Source organism: Lissotriton helveticus, chromosome 11 (assembly GCF_964261635.1).
Source record: "Lissotriton helveticus chromosome 11, aLisHel1.1, whole genome shotgun sequence".
Lineage (NCBI taxonomy): Eukaryota > Metazoa > Chordata > Amphibia > Caudata > Salamandridae > Lissotriton > Lissotriton helveticus.
This window is the reverse complement of record NC_136072.1, coordinates 153,688,543-153,705,973: the sequence shown is the minus strand read 5'-3', so window position 1 is coordinate 153,705,973 and position 17,431 is coordinate 153,688,543. Positions and strand designations below refer to the sequence as shown.

Sequence of the window (17,431 nt, the reverse complement as noted above, 5' to 3'; positions counted from 1 at the left end):
CAGGGTTCCTGCCATTGGGCTCACAGTGTGAAAATGTGTTACTCATAGATATTTCTGTTTATAAAGTATAAAGGTACTTTGATCAACCAATTAACAGTGATCCTAGAACAAGTACTAGTTATTGATGATTGGAAATGCATCATCGCCTTCATGAAACCTGATTAGAACAATTGAAATGTAAATTATGTGCATTTCATCAAACACAGAGATGTCTAAAGAAACATGTGTACAACAAATCCAGTTTACAGAAGCAGGTGCCACATCCATGCATCTTTTTGTCAGTTTTATATAGCGCAAACTCGGGCCACATGCATTGGAGTGCTTTCCATGAGCACCAGTTACTTTACAAAAACTCAGGGTAAATTCTTTAGGCATGAGGAGATTACATTATTTACCCAGTGCACAGGATGTTGAGCTGGCGCCAAGATTAAAACTTGGTTCCTCACCTCCAAAGTCGACAATTCTGGCCTTTGCACCACATCCTCTCCTTCATTCTGTTTCTCTACAAGTTAGGTGATGTTGGACTTTGCCATGTCAGCAGTGTCATCCCCAGACATTTTGCTTTCACCTTCCTGTTTTCTGAATCCATTTCAGTTGGCTTTTAGGACTCCATACAATTTACCAGTGCTAACTAGTGAAAAGTGCATGTGATCTTCCCTTTAAACATGGTAAAATTGGCTTACACCCAATTGATACATTTAATTTGCTTGTAAATCTCTTGCAAAGTGATACTACATGCACACAGGGCCTGTAAATTAAATGCTATTAGTGGGCCTGCGGCATTGACTCTGCCAGCCACTTAAGTAGCCCTGCAAACATATCTTAGGCCTGCTATTGCAACCTGTGTTTGCAGATTTAAACTTCCATTTCAACCCGGGAAAAGCAACCTTTTTCCAAGCCAAAACCTTCCTTTTTAATACATATGAGTCACCCACCCCTAGGTTAAGCCCTGGGCACCTCAGAAGGCAGAATACAGTGTATTTCAAAAGCTGGACATGAACTTCTTCATTTTACATGTCCTAGTAGTGAAAATCTCGTACATTCTTTTTTCACTACTGCAAGGTCTACCCCTCAGATAGGATAACATTGGGGTTCCTTATTACATTTATTAAGGGATAACTTTCGATTGGGAGCAGGTAGAAATAGTGAGTTTGGTGACATTGGAATTGTATTTGAAAGCCCTCTTTAATGGTAAAGTTGGATTTTTTATAAAAATTACGACAAGGCCACCTTTAATAAGTTGGCATTTACCTATCCCAACCATTTGGTGTCTACTTCCTGTATCCTGGGTCACATGACTAGGTGTAGCTGGCAGTCAGCCCTTCTGTATTACTCCCAGACAGTGAGACAAAGGGAAGCTTGATGTTCGCAGGATGAGCCACCCTGGGTAGCGAGGGGAAGGAGCTGTCACCTACCACACTTGCACATCAGAAAGGCCATACCTGAGCACTGTCACAAAGGGGGTTGACAATATTCTATTGTGACCCCAGACAATCTGGAGCCATTGCAGGGCGCCCAAAAAATTCCAAGCACCTCTGGGGCTTGGAAACCTCTATACATTTTTTCTGCATCAAAGTGTGCACCACGTATAGATATTGGACTTCAGACCCCAACTCTTCAGTACACTTCTGGACCTGTGGACTCTGACAGGAAGGAGGACTGCTGTGCTGCTGAAAGAACTGCACTCGGCTGGACTGCCGCCCTGCTGTGCTGATCTGCTTCCCTCTTTCCTGGATGAGAAGGAATGGGCCTGCATCTCTAAATCCAGGACCCCAGAGTGACTTCAATGGCTAGTTGGATGGCAAACCTGATTAGAAGTGTCAGGGACAGATCAGGCTTCCAAGAACCTTGAACCCAGCATCTAGACTCAGCCATCTGAGAGTCCTGCCCTCCCAAGTGGTGCCACCCAGTTCTGGAACTATGAAAGTGGGCCTGAAGGTGCTCTGCCAGTCTGTCTGTAGATTCAGCAGAACCAATGCATCTCCCACGGAAACTGCACACCGCCTGTGTTGCTCGATACATCATACTGGGAAACGACGCATCGCCTCAGCTACGTGAACTTCCCTGATGCAAGGACTTCACATCACCCATTGCAGCCCATCGTAATCACCACTGTGCAACGCATCTCCACACAAGGACTTCGCCTCACCTGAAGCAGCCACCAGAAACCCAGCTGGGCAGTGCATCGCCATACAAGGACATTGCATCCCACTTTGCAGCTCCCCAAAACCGCCGCTGCACAACACATCTCTTCGCCCAGAACTCTCATCTCCGCTGCTGCGGAACGCATCTACAACCTGTGAGTCTGCATCTTTTCACAACCAGGATTGCAGCGCTTGGTGCTTTTGGGCTTTTTCACAGAAATCTTTCAACTTGCATATCACCTGTTCTACTAATTGGATTTTTGTTGTTTTGGTCTTGATTTACTTATTACATTTTTAATCTAGGTTTCTAAGTTGGTGTGGGAATTCTTGTGTGCTGTGTTGTTAATGTATTACTGTTTGAAGTGCTGCATAAATACTGTACACATTGCCTCTACGTTAAGCCTGACTGCTCTGTGTCAATCTACCAAAGTGTTCAACAGAAGTTAATTTGGGGTTTGCTTGTGACTTCACCCTGACATGGATTGAGGTTGCTGCTTAAGTATTGACCCCCCCCCCCACCACTAGTACAATTTCTTTCAAGTGACTACAGTTTTTTACATTCAGAAAACAGTAGATCGAAGTTTGAAGTAAAGAGTCTTAGCCTGGACCCAGAGTCAAGTCCCATTACCAATCTTGGCTAAGGTAATTGATGGTGATAGCTTGGAAATGTATAAACTGTTTAACTCTTAACTTACGACAGAGATCTCCAATTCCGCGCTAACTCTCTCCCTTGGTCGATAAATCTTTGCCAATGTGTTAGAATGGAGCACAAATCAAAATTCATCATCTTACAGCAGTTTAGAGGTAAGGTTTTAAAAGTGTTAATTAATATGAAGGGGTTAGCAATAGTTCTTATCTTTTATTCAGATTAGTCTGATATATCCAGTTACAGAAATATCAAGAAAAATTTGGTTAGAGGTTACTTGGAAAAGATCAAGGGTGTTTGAGAATCAAGCTAATAGTTGCACAACAGCAAACTCCTCATTAAGAACAGTTCTGGAAAACTCATCAGAGTTCCCCAACAGTTGCAGTAGTAACCGTTGATCCAAGTTAATAGGAAATTAATCACAGCAGTAGCTATGAATTAGCATAAAGATAGAAAGACTCCTCACGAAGGGTAAGGAACACAAGAAAATCACTGTTAGCAGTAGCTTACAGTAATTTCGGAAAGCACAACAAGGTGCTAAAGTGCATGGCAGGGTCGGTGTGCACAGAATACCTTGACTTTCTAGCTAGGAACACATACTATATAAAAAGCACAAAACATATGTTGCAAAAATGGGTGCTGAAGTCATTTCAAGCCAATGAAGAAGGATCTTCCGATGGTCCGTTGCCTCTTCTCTCAGTTCCAACTGAAAGCATGCAAGTTGATGTAAAGTTATCTAGTGACTGCTTAAAGCTTTACACTGTAGATACTTTTGGAGAAGCGTCTCACGAGAACCTTCAATAAGCCCATGCTGTTAGTTATTCAACGCGGTACAAAAGGGGGTGGTGATGGACTGAGCATCTGAACCAATCAAACACTCACACCCAGTCAACAGATCTGGGTTTAATCCATCACCGTTCTTTAGCCCACTCTGCCACCCGAGTTCAGACATGGCCATATGCAAATCAGTCTGACCCTGTGCCTCATGGGAACAGTCCAGCCCGAACTGCCAAGCCATGCCTTCCCTGTACCGGAAACAAGCTTCCTAGGACCAGTTTCTGGCATTTCAGCCGTCTTCAGTCAGGCTTGCTTGAATCCAGTGGCAAAGTTAGTTATTCAACGTCCCACATTTTCTATTTGCAATGTCCTGGTTAGATCATATGAAAAGTTTTCTTCAACAAGTCTTAATGCTATTAAACATTTGTATTTATTATAGCCCATTAGCAGTTAACTTGATTTAATACGATTAAATAATATGGTGTGGGGAAAGGAAGAAATACATTTTCCTGAAAGAGCACATTTACTGACAATGACACGTACAACAGTTAAATATTAGAATAAATCAGTAATTCCCAAAGGAGTTATTTTAATAAAGGGAATGAGAAGCGAGAGAAAGAAGGAGAAGCAAAGACAAAATGAGGCCTAGTCATGTAAGCACAATGAAAATGTGAGCTTTCTGCTGAATAAAAAGCTGCACGTTTGTTTATATATATTTAAGAAATGCACATATTCCTACGATTTATTTTTTAAGCATGCTCTGTGCTATTCTTAAGGTACATTTTAACATACGTTTGAGGTTAATATTGTCTAAAATGTTCAGCGTTATCAATGGGCTGGCTCACTAGATTCCCTACCCAAAAGGACCAATAGGCCATTGACATTTTTATGGTCTGGCCTGACAAAGCAGCTGTTGCTAGACAGTACTGTCAGAATCACCAGGAGAGGAGAAATGGCTCTGCCCACATGTTGGGAGCCAGGAGCACATGTTTTGATTAAGCAGAAGTTGTGCACTTCCACAAAAAAACGTGCTTACCTCCACATAGGTGTGATTATATTATTTATTTATCAAGCTGCCTGAACTTGAACTTTCAGGGCCATACATTAGACACTGTAATGCTGTTAAAGTGTCTTATAAAAACTAGGTCATTCATGGTAGTTTTCGATGGCAGCAGCTCAGAGAGAAGGAGGACAGTCATTACCTTACAGAATTTTTAGGTCTGCCTTGATAATGCAATTGTCCTTTGACCTTTTAACCTACACCAATATTATTTTGCAGTTATTTACTTCCATACACATACATATCCATTCCCATACTATCTACTTGTAACGCTTCACATTACCATACATTCAAAGCAAAACCTATTGCCATTGTTAATGCTTGTATTATGATTCATGAATACAGTCCTGTGCAGAGTTAAGTGTGTACCTTTTAAACAGTTCAGTGTCTTAGGGACAGAGGCACAGGTCTGCCCTTGACCTCCTACCCACCCATTCATGATGATGACCCTGAAAGCACCAAGAGGTCCAGAATGAAGCTATTAACCCTTTTTTCTACTTGTTCCTGTCAGCTAAAACATGAGTTTTAGATGAGTTGCAGACAGCATACACAGGGCTGGACTGGCCGTAGCGGGCACCAGGCATTTCCCCGGTGGGCCGGAAGGGTGGGGGCCGGTTTTGTACCAGGTGGTGTCTGTTTTTTGTTGCTGGGAACCAGCTTTGCAGCAGTGCTACAAAAGCGGTCCCTTGCAACCAAAGCACAGCAACAGTCATAGTTGCCAGGGCTGGTTTGCGATCCCAGTCAAGCCCTGAGTATACACTATGAATCAATGAGCAATGCTTCTCTCTCCGTGTATTCACCATCACCCACATGTACCAACTCACAAACCACCAGCATTCAGTGAATCGTACAACCATTAAGCCTCACACAAACACACAAAATCTCACCCATCAATTACCAAGTCATTTAACTCATATGAATGCATGGCCTATTGTTTTACCAATCCTTGATGATGTCTCTGTGCTGGGAAATGTTTTAAGTGCACTTGCTCAAGTGGAATGCACTTTTCAGGACTACTTGCTTGTAAGTGGCCTCTGAATATAATTGATTATTTGACAGAATACAACTAATCTATACATTTTTTTATTTTCCTACTCTCCATAGATCATCTTTGCTGATCTTTTGCAATGGTGTATTTTAGTGTTCATATGCGTCATTGGTTTTGCGTCTGGTAAGTGTTATGTTCAATTAAAGATGTATTTTGTTGGTCTAAAACAACTCCCAAACTATTATAACAAAACAATTTAAAGAAAAAAAAATAGCAAACAAAAATAAAAATCTTTAACTTAAAGGTTCCTCTCTTTTGCCATTGTAAAGACGTGTAATCCACTGAATTAATGTTTTCTAAAAAGATTATTGGTGTTCTTTCAAGGGCACTAGCGTGGTGCTCAGCTCATCAAATGAAAAAGACTTGCGGTTTCAGCATAGAATTGTGCAATGCCTATCTAGGTGTATGTTAGTTGTCTACTTTTTATGCTTCGATCTTTATTTATTGTGAATATTTTCTGTAAGGACAAGTAGAACTCCTGCTTTTAGTGATACTAATAATGGTTACTTAATGGTGTCTTTTGTTAAATCATTATCAATTGTGTGACTTAAATGTATATAATATTCATATGGAAATACCTCATTTAAAAGGGTAAAGCAAGCCACAATAAAGCCAAGAGCATGCACCCTTGAGTCATGCTTCAAGGGTGCCTGCTTGTAGGCAGAATTGTTTTTGTGCAGGAAGGGACACGTGGGAGGCGTTTTCCTCTTTCTATGTGTGCTGTGAATGCAGCACCTGTAGAAAAAGGAAAAACAAGGAGAAATAAAGATATTTCTCATTGTAAGCCTCAGATGGGGAGGCATAGCATTTTGGCGTATTCCAATGTCTACCACTAATTGTAAATCTGTGAATGCGCCAAAACCCGTGAGTGGGTGCCTGTTAACACTCATGATCCATCCATGGAACGTGTTCTTTTGGCAGAGAAACGCAAGGCAGCGATTTGCTTGGCCTAGCGTTAACCCAGATTTATCAAGCCATGCAGGGCCACTCAAGGTGGCCTTGCGTGGCTTGATAAATCTCACTTAGGTTTTGCGTCCCCTTAGAGCGGCGCAAGGGAGATGCAAAACCTTGATAAATCTGTCCCTAGGTGATTTGTTAAATATCATAGTATATTGAGCCAATGCAGGGACTCAAACCTAGTTCCCCAGTTTCAAACTTAACAGTTAGGCAGCACCTTCTCCATTTGCAAGGTGTATACTTGATAGACAAAAACGCTCCCTAGCACACGTAGAATATCAAAGTCTCTTTTCAGTATTTCAGAGTTATACATTCATCAATCTTGCATTCAGAAATGACTCTTGTTCATAGGATCCGGTGATTTCTTATGTAGGTTATTCCTGGACTTTCACAGCCAACACGTGTTTCGTTGTATTGGGAATGTAACCCACGACTTTCTCAAGGCTCTTTCTTTAATAATGCGGTCGTATTTATTTTGCGGTGATAATTCCAACCCGCAGTGGGTTTCGGATGGGGACGATCTTAGCGTCACAATTAAGTTTGTAAGGAAGCCAAGGTGTGTAGCTTCCTGGTTCTTTTATTTCTTTAAGATGACTTTCGCCACTCGATTGTTATTCTCCCTCGTCCCCGGTCCTCCAATAAGACTCCGGTTTGTCTAATTGGAGGACCGGGGACGAGGGAGAATAACAATCGAGTGGCGAAAGCCATCTTAAAGAAATAAAAGAACCAGGAAGCTACACACCCTGGCTTCCTTACAAACTTAATTGCGACGCTAAGATCGTCCCCATCAGAAACTCACTGCGGGTTGGAATTATCACCGCAAAATAAATACGACCGCATTATTAAAGAAAGAGCCTTGAGAAAGTCGTGGGTTACATTCCCAATACGACGAAACACGTGTTGGCTGTGAAAGTCCAAGAATAAAGTACATAAGAAATCACCGGATCTTATGAACAAGAGTCATTTCTGAATGCAAGATTGATGAATGTATAACTCTGAAATACTGAAAAGAGACTTTGATATTCTACGTGTGCTAGGGAGCGTTTTTGCTTATGTGTAGGCCTTTGCCAGATTTAAAGAGGGTTGTGGTTCTCTTTACCCTATAGCACCATTTTCAACACTTAATTTTCTACATGAGTGTGATATTCTGACTGGCGCCTTAAAAACCTAAAACATACCACTGGCCTAGTTTTCTTGTATACTTGATAGATATTGTGCAATCATCCCTTCTGCCCAATGTGGGAAGGCCATGTACAGTGCACTTCTCTTGAAGGTTTTAACCCCTTCGGTGCTCATGACGGAGCGGTTCCATCATGAGCGCCGGGTGGGCTGTGCTAATGACATTTGTGTAGGTAATGTTTTAATAAGCAGCAAAGGGGCTGAGCACTGTTTTATGCCCAAAAATCATTTTTGAGGGTGAAAATGGAAGAAGCAGCATAGCTACAACCTGCTGTCAAATATTTATTTTTAGTTCAAATACTTTATATTAGTTATTTACATATCAAACACATGAGACAGTTTGGTAAACAATCAAAGGAACAGCTTGGACATAAACATTGAGTCAATACTGCAATCATCTGTGGACTTACTTGTGTGCCTCAAGCTACCACGTCCTCTCTGGACTTTATGCAGCCCTATTCTCAGTGTGTCTCTCGAGAGACCTTGCACATGTTCAGGCCACCTTCTTTAAAGATTGCTGAGTCACCCTCTAGTATGTATTCTAACTAAACTTTGTATAACATGGAACACTAACGGAGCACAATGTAAACACTGTCCTACACCATGTTCACCTCAGAGTTTATTTTTCAACATTTACCTGGCCTTTAACATAGAAGGAAAAATTCTGAGGAGTTATGCACTGTCGGATATGGGACTAGATGATAAAAACGCACCTTTTTTTAGGGTTATCTAATTGCCTGTGTGACATTTAAAGGGACCATTCGGTGAATGATGTCACAATACATCTCAAAACCCAAGTTGTCATCATAAACAAAGAAACATTCAGTATTGCTTATTGTTGGACATCTCAGACTGTGTAAAGACAACTGTTCTTTTCACGTCACTGGAAAGCAAAATGCTTCCCCCAGTGGTCAGTATTCAGTGTAATCCCAGCCTTTCTGACTTTTTGGTGCCACACCTATCGTCCTTGGTGTGCCCTTGCTCAGCAGCCCACATAACTCAGTTTTTAGGTTGAGCATTCAAGACCTCTTGTATGTACTTTAGTATGAACTTATATATGTATGTACTTTGTGGGCTCTGGTTAGGTCGGGCATTCGAGACCTCTTGTATATACTTTAGTATATACTTATATATGTATGTACTTTATGGGCTCAGGAGATCAAACCTAGGACTTGTCTGCTTCCGCTTAAGGACTTTTTCTTGTTCAACTGCCTCTATTTAACTGTCTTGATAGAAAGCGACCAGTAGAGGGCAGCAAAATACCAGAATTGATTTCTGCTTGTTTAACTGCCTATATTTAACTGTCTTGATAGAAAACGACCAGTAGAGGTCAGTAAAATACAAGAATTACTTTCTGCTGAGGGACTTTCTTTTTTAAATTTTTCTGGCAACTGCCTCTATTTAACTTTATAGATAAAAAACGACCACAGAGGTCAGTAAAATACCAGAATCACTTTAGCATTCTCTAGATTCCAGTCCAAAGAAATTGCCTTCCATGAGCACCCATAGACAATAATATTTTTTTTAAATCTTGTATTTTCAGTGATATGACCACTGAAGGCCCGGATTTTATATTAAAAACAGGGCTTTGGACTATACCATTTCCAGATGAAAGGCAATATTTCTCTCCATGTGTTCTCATACCTGGCATGTCACGCACTTTGTTGCTTACTTTCCCTCCAAGTTAAAGAACAGTAGTTGTTTCAGCACCCAGTCTAATGTGCTGCATGGTTAAATACATATAAGTTCCCAAAGCTGAGACCGATTGCATTGCAAATGTGTGGGATCTGTGGTTTAAGAACACTCGGATGGATGTGGTAGCTTTCCTTGTGCTTGTCTTCGGTATCTGGAACAATTTGCCTGACCTACCATCTCACTTAGGCCTATAAACTTTTCATTTGACCTCTATTGCAATCATTTTTTGCCTGTTTCGGATTCTTATTACTCTTATTGTCTATCAGCGCCATGAAACCCACCTGGGTGTAAAGTGCTTTATAGAAAAATAGCATACCCTAACTGCCTAAGTATTCGTGAGTGAGAATAGTCTGTGTCTGATGTTTGCTTTTCTCAAAAAGCCAAGGTATTTTTGATCTGGCGTTAGCCATGATCTTTTGATTTTACTAAACATATATGTACAATTTACTTGCCTAGAGCGGCTTCCAACCAGCACTCTTCATCCATTGGTCTGTTATTGTGTCATTCACATTTTTCTTCCCCACACTATACACTATACAGTGTGGGCAAAAGGTAAATCCCAATCAACCACTGACTAACTTGATTGTGAGTGAGGGCATACTGAACTTTCACAAGAAGCACTTCCACACACAAAGTAGTTCCCTTTGATGCCAGGGACTGCTATGGCAATGGGGGCTTTTCAAGATAAAAAATTATCAGCTAGATTCATCAACGTGAAATCGGCTCGCAAAGGGCCGGATTCTGAGAATCTGGCCCTTTGCGAGCGCAATTTTTGCATTTGGGATTCATCGTCCCAAATGCAAAAATCGTTATTATAGAATTCGCATTTTTGCGAGGAATTGCATTTAAGGAATCTCTATTTGAGATTCCTTAAATGCAATTCATTAATCATTTTTAATTTGCGAATTCGCAATTTTTGGCCGCTATTTACCACGAATTGAAACTTCGTGGTAAATAGCAAAAACTTAGAAAAATGCACTTCAGTGCATTTTTCTAAGTTGCATGTTACACACACACATGTCCTTTGGACATGTGTGTGCGCAACACATGTGTACATTTTCATTTCAGGGTGCTACAGGGTGTCCTTTGGACACCCCTGCACCCTTGAAATCGCATCCTTATTTGCGATTAGCAAATTGCTAATCGCAAATAAAGAATGACTCCCCATTCAATCCTATGGGCCCATAGAAATAAATGGGGACTTATTCCTTATTTGCGATTAGCAATTTGCTAATCGCAAATAAGGAAGATGTAGGAATCGCATTTCTTTATGCAATTCCTACATGAATCCCGTTTTGCAAGTCCTTAATAGCGATTCCTTATGAATCGCTATTACAGACTCGCAAAACGGGACTTTGATGAATCTAGCTGTATATTTTTTGAGGCAGTTTTTTTTAGTTTTTCCCAAAAATAACGTTTTGTAAAAACCTGACCATGTAATACAAGCATTGAAACCAAAAGGCTGGCTTTACCAATGCTTGTTTTTGATTGTGGCAGCAACAAATATTTTTTATCACTTTATGTATTTGAAGGAAAGAACAAATGAACGCACAAGTGTTCCCTACATTTTAAGCTAATGAACTAACCTAGGAAGAGCTCTCACTTTGTGCTCTGTCCTCTATAAACAAGTGGACAGAACGTGAAAGTGCCCATCCTCCTTTCCATGAATGAATCCTGGCGCTCAAAAAAAACTTTTCAATGAACTATGCAAAACAGATCCTGCCTCTATCACTTTAAAGGAATGCGTCAATTACCAGCATTTTGTGATGGAGCTAATTCAAGTGTGCTCCTTTCACTTTTAAATGACTTGTAACATACTGAATGCCTGTCCTTGAATGTGAATTTATGGAGATTAATAGAAATGAAAGGGTGTTAGTAATCGCATGACCCCTGTTGAAATCCTTGCTTGCTCTTACCGGATTCTACGGATTCTACGTTTCACACTGTGACCTGGTGTGCCTCTGCTGCTGGGCGGAAGCGGCTTCCCTGACGACTCGCCGGACAGCGCGCCTACGTTGGAGGAGGCTGTTGGCTGCAGGCTGCAGGTGACTGATTGGGAGGTGCGTGGGAGTGGTGTTGGGACCAGCGGGGCTGCGAGTTGCTAAGCAGGGACTCCAGTGTCCAGGAGTCCCTGCGCGCCCAACCAGCAACACCTGGGCTGCTCTCCCCGCTGGCCACGCCCCCCTGCCGAGGAAGTGAAAAGCGGCATTCTCCCTCACCTAGCTGGGACCCCTGTTGAAATCCTTGCTTGCTCTTACCGGATTCTACGGATTCTACGTTGCACACTGTGACCTGGTGTGCCTCTGCTGCTGGGCGGAAGCGGCTTCCCTGACGACTCGCCGGACCCGCTTCGCGGGTCCCGCAGCGCGCCTGCGTTGGAGGAGGCTGTTGGCTGCAGGCTGCAGGTGACTGATTGGGAGGTGCGTGGGAGTGGTGTTGGGACCAGCGGGGCTGCGAGTTGCTAAGCAGGGACTCCAGTGTTCAGGAGTCCCTGCGTGCCCAACCAGCAACACCTGGGCTGCTCTCCCCGCTGGCCACGCCCCCCTGCCGAGGAAGTGAAAAGCGGCATTCTCCCTCACCTAGCTGGGACCCCTGTTGAAATCCTTGCTTGCTCTTACCGGATTCTACGGATTCTACGTTGCACACTGTGACCTGGTGTGCCTCTGCTGCTGGGCGGAAGCGGCTTCCCTGACGACTCGCCGGACCCGCTTCGCGGGTCCCGCAGCGCGCCTGCGTTGGAGGAGGCTGTTGGCTGCAGGCTGCAGGTGACTGATTGGGAGGTGTGTGGGAGTGGTGTTGGGACCAGCGGGGCTGCGAGTTGCTAAGCAGGGACTCCAGTGTCCAGGAGTCCCTGCGCGCCCAACCAGCAACACCTGGGCTGCTCTCCCCGCTGGCCACGCCCCCTTGCCTATCAGCCAACGATCAAACAGGACCTGTGTACTCAGGTCCGTAGAGCTTCCGCTACGCGGGAGCGTGCGGGAGCGCGCCGGGAGAAGCCCGGGACAAAGGCGGGACCGTCTGTGGCCGTCCGGGGCCGCTGGAGGCCGGGCTGGGCCATTCCGCTGACATTTGGACCAATCTACAAGTTAGCAGCCAAGGGGGTTCCCAACGCTTCAGAATGCCGGACCCACCCAACAAACCTGTCTCGAGGTCTCCAACGGCCGAGGTCGGCCAATCTGTTGTAGGTCCTTTGGATACGTTTTTTAATCGCCCCGTCCACCCAATTGACAAGGAGCAATCGCTTGCTGAGAGGCGCGCTGAGCGCAGATTATCAATTGAACTGCTAAAGAACTCAGGGGATAAGCGCCCTGGTCAAATCTTTCCTGCCTTAGTAACCCCATTGTCCTCACTCCAACTACCTGACTTTTGCAATTTGGGTCATGATGTAAGTATGAATAGGGCCAATCATGGTGTTGTGGGTGATTCGATCCTCCCCCGTGTAAGCCCTATTGAAACTATAACCCCCCTACCTGTGGTGTGTGCTCCATTGACCAAATCTAAACTGGGTCTCAAAAGGAAAAGCAATAGCACATCTAGGAAAAACCTTCCTCCTAAACCACCCCACAAATTTAGGAAAGTCAATAAAAGCATGTATTCTAGCAAGGCAGACACTGTAGAGAGTCGAGGGGGTGTTTCTAAGCAAGTGGGGGCAATTACACCTTCTGGCAACACAGACCCCAGCCCTCTCACCTCTATAGACACAGGGACGATGACGGTCGATACACAGCCGTGGCTGACTAGTTTGCTTCCTGAAGTGGAACGGATACTACGGTCCCTATTGCTTCCACTAGAGCAGCGATTCCCAAACTGTGCGCCGCGGCGCCCTGGTGCGCCGTTATGAGGAGCCAGGGGCGCCGCGGCACGATGTGGGAAAGTGCAGGGCAGCGCTACATACTGGGGAGAAATGCCGTCAGCAGCACTCGCTGTTGGAGGCCATCTCACATTTCTTTGAAGTGCTGAAGAGGCTTCAACAGCTCCTCCCAGACCTGCAGTCTGTCAATTAGCCCCATTGTCATTCTGTCTGTGGCGATTCTCTCACACAGAATGACAATGGGCCATACTGCAGTTACAGAAGCCTAGCGCGCGCACGGCAGGATTGCATTACCTTGGGGAGACCTGCCGTCTCTGTCCCTCTCCACCACACGCCGTCTCTGTCCCTCTCCATCACACCCTGTCCTCTGCCCTCTCATCACACACACCGTCCTCCGCCCTCTCCACCACATGCCGTCTCTGTCCCTCCGTGCCCTACTCTTGCTTGTTAGCAAAGGTGTGGTTCTCTGTTGTACTGCACCGCACCTCTGCTCTTCTTTATTATTGCGTCGATCGCCTCTCCCGACTCGAGTGAAAAGGAAAGATTGATGAGGGAAAAGTAGGGCACAAGGGGAGAGAGAAAAAAGTTTGACATAAATGAATAAGGAAAGGTGAAAGACCTGAAAGGTGCAGTGCAGGGTAGATGGATATTAGGGTTAAGTGCTATGTAGATGTGTGGTAAATAAATAAATAATACCTCTCTTTTTTGAATGCATAAATGAATAGCAGATAGCTCAATAAATAAGAGTCAAGATTCGAGGTAGTAGGAGTTTTGCAGGTTTAATACAGCATAAAGACAGGGACGGGACAACCTGCACAGGACTAGGATGGCAGCCCTGGCAGCGCTGCCGGGGTCAGGATCTGGACAAGAAGGCTAGCGTGGTATTTAATAACAGATACATGAGCATATATACATAACGCAAACACATAGCATTACATTGCAATAGGCGTAGCAGTGGGTGGAGCAATAGGCGTGACGCGTAGCAGTCGCGAAAGATAAGAGTGAAAAGAGGTGTAACAGGGCGTATACATAGACATGTGATGCAAACGTAACAGAATATGTCATGAATGGGGTGGAAACCATGGAGGGGGCTACCTAAGGAGCCGGGACCTCTAACCTGATGGTGCGCGCAAACTGGCAATGACGTGTTACTAGGAGAAGCTGGGGGCTATGAACTCTGTGCTAGGAGCAGAGACTGAAGTCTGGAGAGTCAGGGCGACATGTACCTAAGCAGTATCTAGTATCTGATGTTTAGAGAACATGTTGATATAAACTAGAAGTCAGGAGGGGAAAAGCTAACAGACTCTAAGACTGGAGCATGCATTATTCTACATGTAGTGCGTGATGAAGAATATTAAATGATCATTAAATGCAGTATTTCTCTTACATGGAGACGTAGAGGCTAGACAATGACGGAAACTATTGATGCGATTCAGTAGCTTTAGGAATGCAGAGAAGGAGGGCTGTACTGATAACTGGAATCATAACATACTCTTGGCAGACTCAGAGGCAGAGCCAGGCTGAACCGGGCACTGCGAGACAGGAAGTAAGTGAAGGGTCGAGGATACAGGCGGGGGCTGTATCGCTCCTCAGCGAGGCTTCAGGGGACAGGAGCTGAATCTGGTGTCCAGGCCCTTTTGAGGCCTAGAAACGGAGATTTTACAATGGAATAACGTGCACACTGAGAAACGTGGCAACGTAGCTTTACATAGGCCTGATATTCGTAGTATTCACGAGAACTGGAAACTGACATACTAAAGGTGGACACAACTATAATTGCGTCTTTAATCGAACATGGGGAATAACATATGCATATTAATCATGCACAGATAACATATGATGGAGGACGCGTAGGGACACAGAACATGGCAAAATTTACTTTTCCACATTCCCTCCTTGTCACTACGTTTCCATCAGGAAACATCAATATTCATGATACCATCTATCATTTCATACAGTATCATTTGCTCGTCTCGAATTTTCTTGGAACGGGTTTTAGAATGGGGCTTGGGACTAGGAATACAAGAGGTAGCACAGATGCCGCAAATCGCAGGGCCACATTGTATACAGAGGCAGCAGCTAAATATGATCGCTACTGCAATACCTAGAAAGGACAAGACTTTCCATCCCCAGGCGGAAATTATATTCCAGAACCAACCGGACCATGTCCAGGTGCCTGGATCTTGGTGTAACAGATGGGCAATTTTATGGAGTCTGGTTATAGCTGAATAAACAGACGGCGCGTTATTTGGAATGAAAATGCAGCAACTAGATCCGATGACTCTACAGGCCCCGCCCCTATCGGCCAATATGACGTCAAGGACGAGACGATTCTGGAGCACGACAATTCTCATAAAGGATTGTTCTTCGGTTAAATTACTTAGAGCAGAAGTAGTCTCAATTACTACTGCTTCAAGGGTTCTGGTTAACCTACGTATCAGTTTACTATTCACAACTGTACCTAAATAAGGGAAGACACCTTTATTGATATCTATATATTGTTCTAGAGCAGTTTCAGTATAATCGACAATCGGGAGGTTTCTCTTGTGTCTTGTATGTACTAGGTGGGAATTCCTATGGTAGTCGGGTGGGGCTAGAAAAACAGGTGGCAGTAGGAAGGCAATGTAACAGGTTCCCTCCCAATCGAGGGGCAGACGAACATATGCGGTCTGACCACAAATAAAATAAGAATGACGTGAAGCTTTGAAAATAGATTTCCCACTGTCACTATACTTGACAATAGTAGTACAATCACTATGTCCTACGTGTGTAGAACCATTATTTCGGACACATAATTCGCCTTTGACTGGTAGTACTGAAATTGCAGGTAAGTCTGGAGTAGTATTAGACTGAACATTCAGGACCATGAAATTCGAAGAATAATTACCTAAATTATACACTTCATTTTCTAGATCTAACCCGGTTCTGTGGGGGAGACCTTGCTTGTCTGGAAAACATGTACTGTTAAGAAAAGACATATCTGTTGAGGATGACGTTAACGTGGACCATGCTCCACACGAACCATTATGTGAAAAAGGATAAGGAAAGAGTGGCAGAACTCCCTTCGGTGTCTGGAAAGGGGGGAGTCGACCACACACCCAACAATTAGTGGCATTGCTGGTCTGGTGTGAATAATGTAACATGCGGATGAAAGAATTATTTCGCATAGCGAGGCGGTAAGAGAGTTCATGAGGAGGCAGATCACTAAACGTGTGCTCCACCGTAACATTAGCAGACTTATTTACATGAGAAACTGGAAAATACAGGTAAAATGCATAACTGGTGCAGGAAATCATAATGCTGAGAAATAATATGAAACATAGAAAAACGATACATCGGATTGAGTTTTGACTAACTCTCTCACTATGGGGGTCTATTTTATACATGTCAGAAACAGTCTAACCGTTTCACCTAGGGGAGGACTTAGACAATCAAACTGGCTGACTTATTTTACTAGACCGGAGTTTCAACTTATACTCCTGCTGCGGAGTTTTCTCTAACGGGGAGGGTGCAGTATCATTGTTCTTTGCGGGACAGTCCTTAAGAATAGTACTTTGGTAATCCTTCAAATCCTGGGAAATGTTCTTTGAGACGGGTTTCAGTCCATAAAATTTCTTTACGTGCGAAAGATGCACCCAGCCTTTGCGTCCCTCCAACTTCACGGCTGTACGGGTGGCGAGGAGGACCTGTCGGGGCTCCTTCCAGCGAGGCTCTAGCGGACTTGAGCGGTCAAAATTTCGCACCAGGACCATGGATCCTGGAACGATTTCATGCGGTGCCACCTCGGTATTGTCTGGAAATGCGGCGGCAACCTGTGAACGACAAGAGTTGAGGGCAGACATCAAGGAAGCTAGGTAATCTGTCAGCATATTACTTGAAACATCGGTAATACTTCGGGGTCTGGGTGTACCCCACATGTTAGGGGGGCGGCCGAAAACGACCTCATACGGGGACAGACCTGATCTGGAATGTGCGACCATGCGCATATAGAACAAAGCGACTGGCAGAGCTACTAGCCAGTCCACACCTTTCTCTTTACATACTTTGGCGATGCGGATTTTCAGAGTCTGGTTATGTCTCTCTACGAGACCTGCTGCTTCAGGATGGCGTACAC

The 17,431-nt window shown here is 44.1% G+C and overlaps 1 protein-coding gene across 1 annotated transcript in view; it reads left to right on the top strand.

Moving 5' to 3' along the window:
• The window catches only part of LOC144791221 (transient receptor potential cation channel subfamily V member 6-like), a 327,745-nt gene that overhangs the window by 273,749 nt on the left and 36,565 nt on the right, over window positions 1-17,431 (top strand). The window contains exon 14 of the mRNA XM_078665874.1: window positions 5,732-5,798. Within this exon, the coding sequence (XP_078522000.1) occupies window positions 5,732-5,798 (67 nt within the window). The remainder of the gene's footprint in view (window positions 1-5,731; window positions 5,799-17,431) is intronic.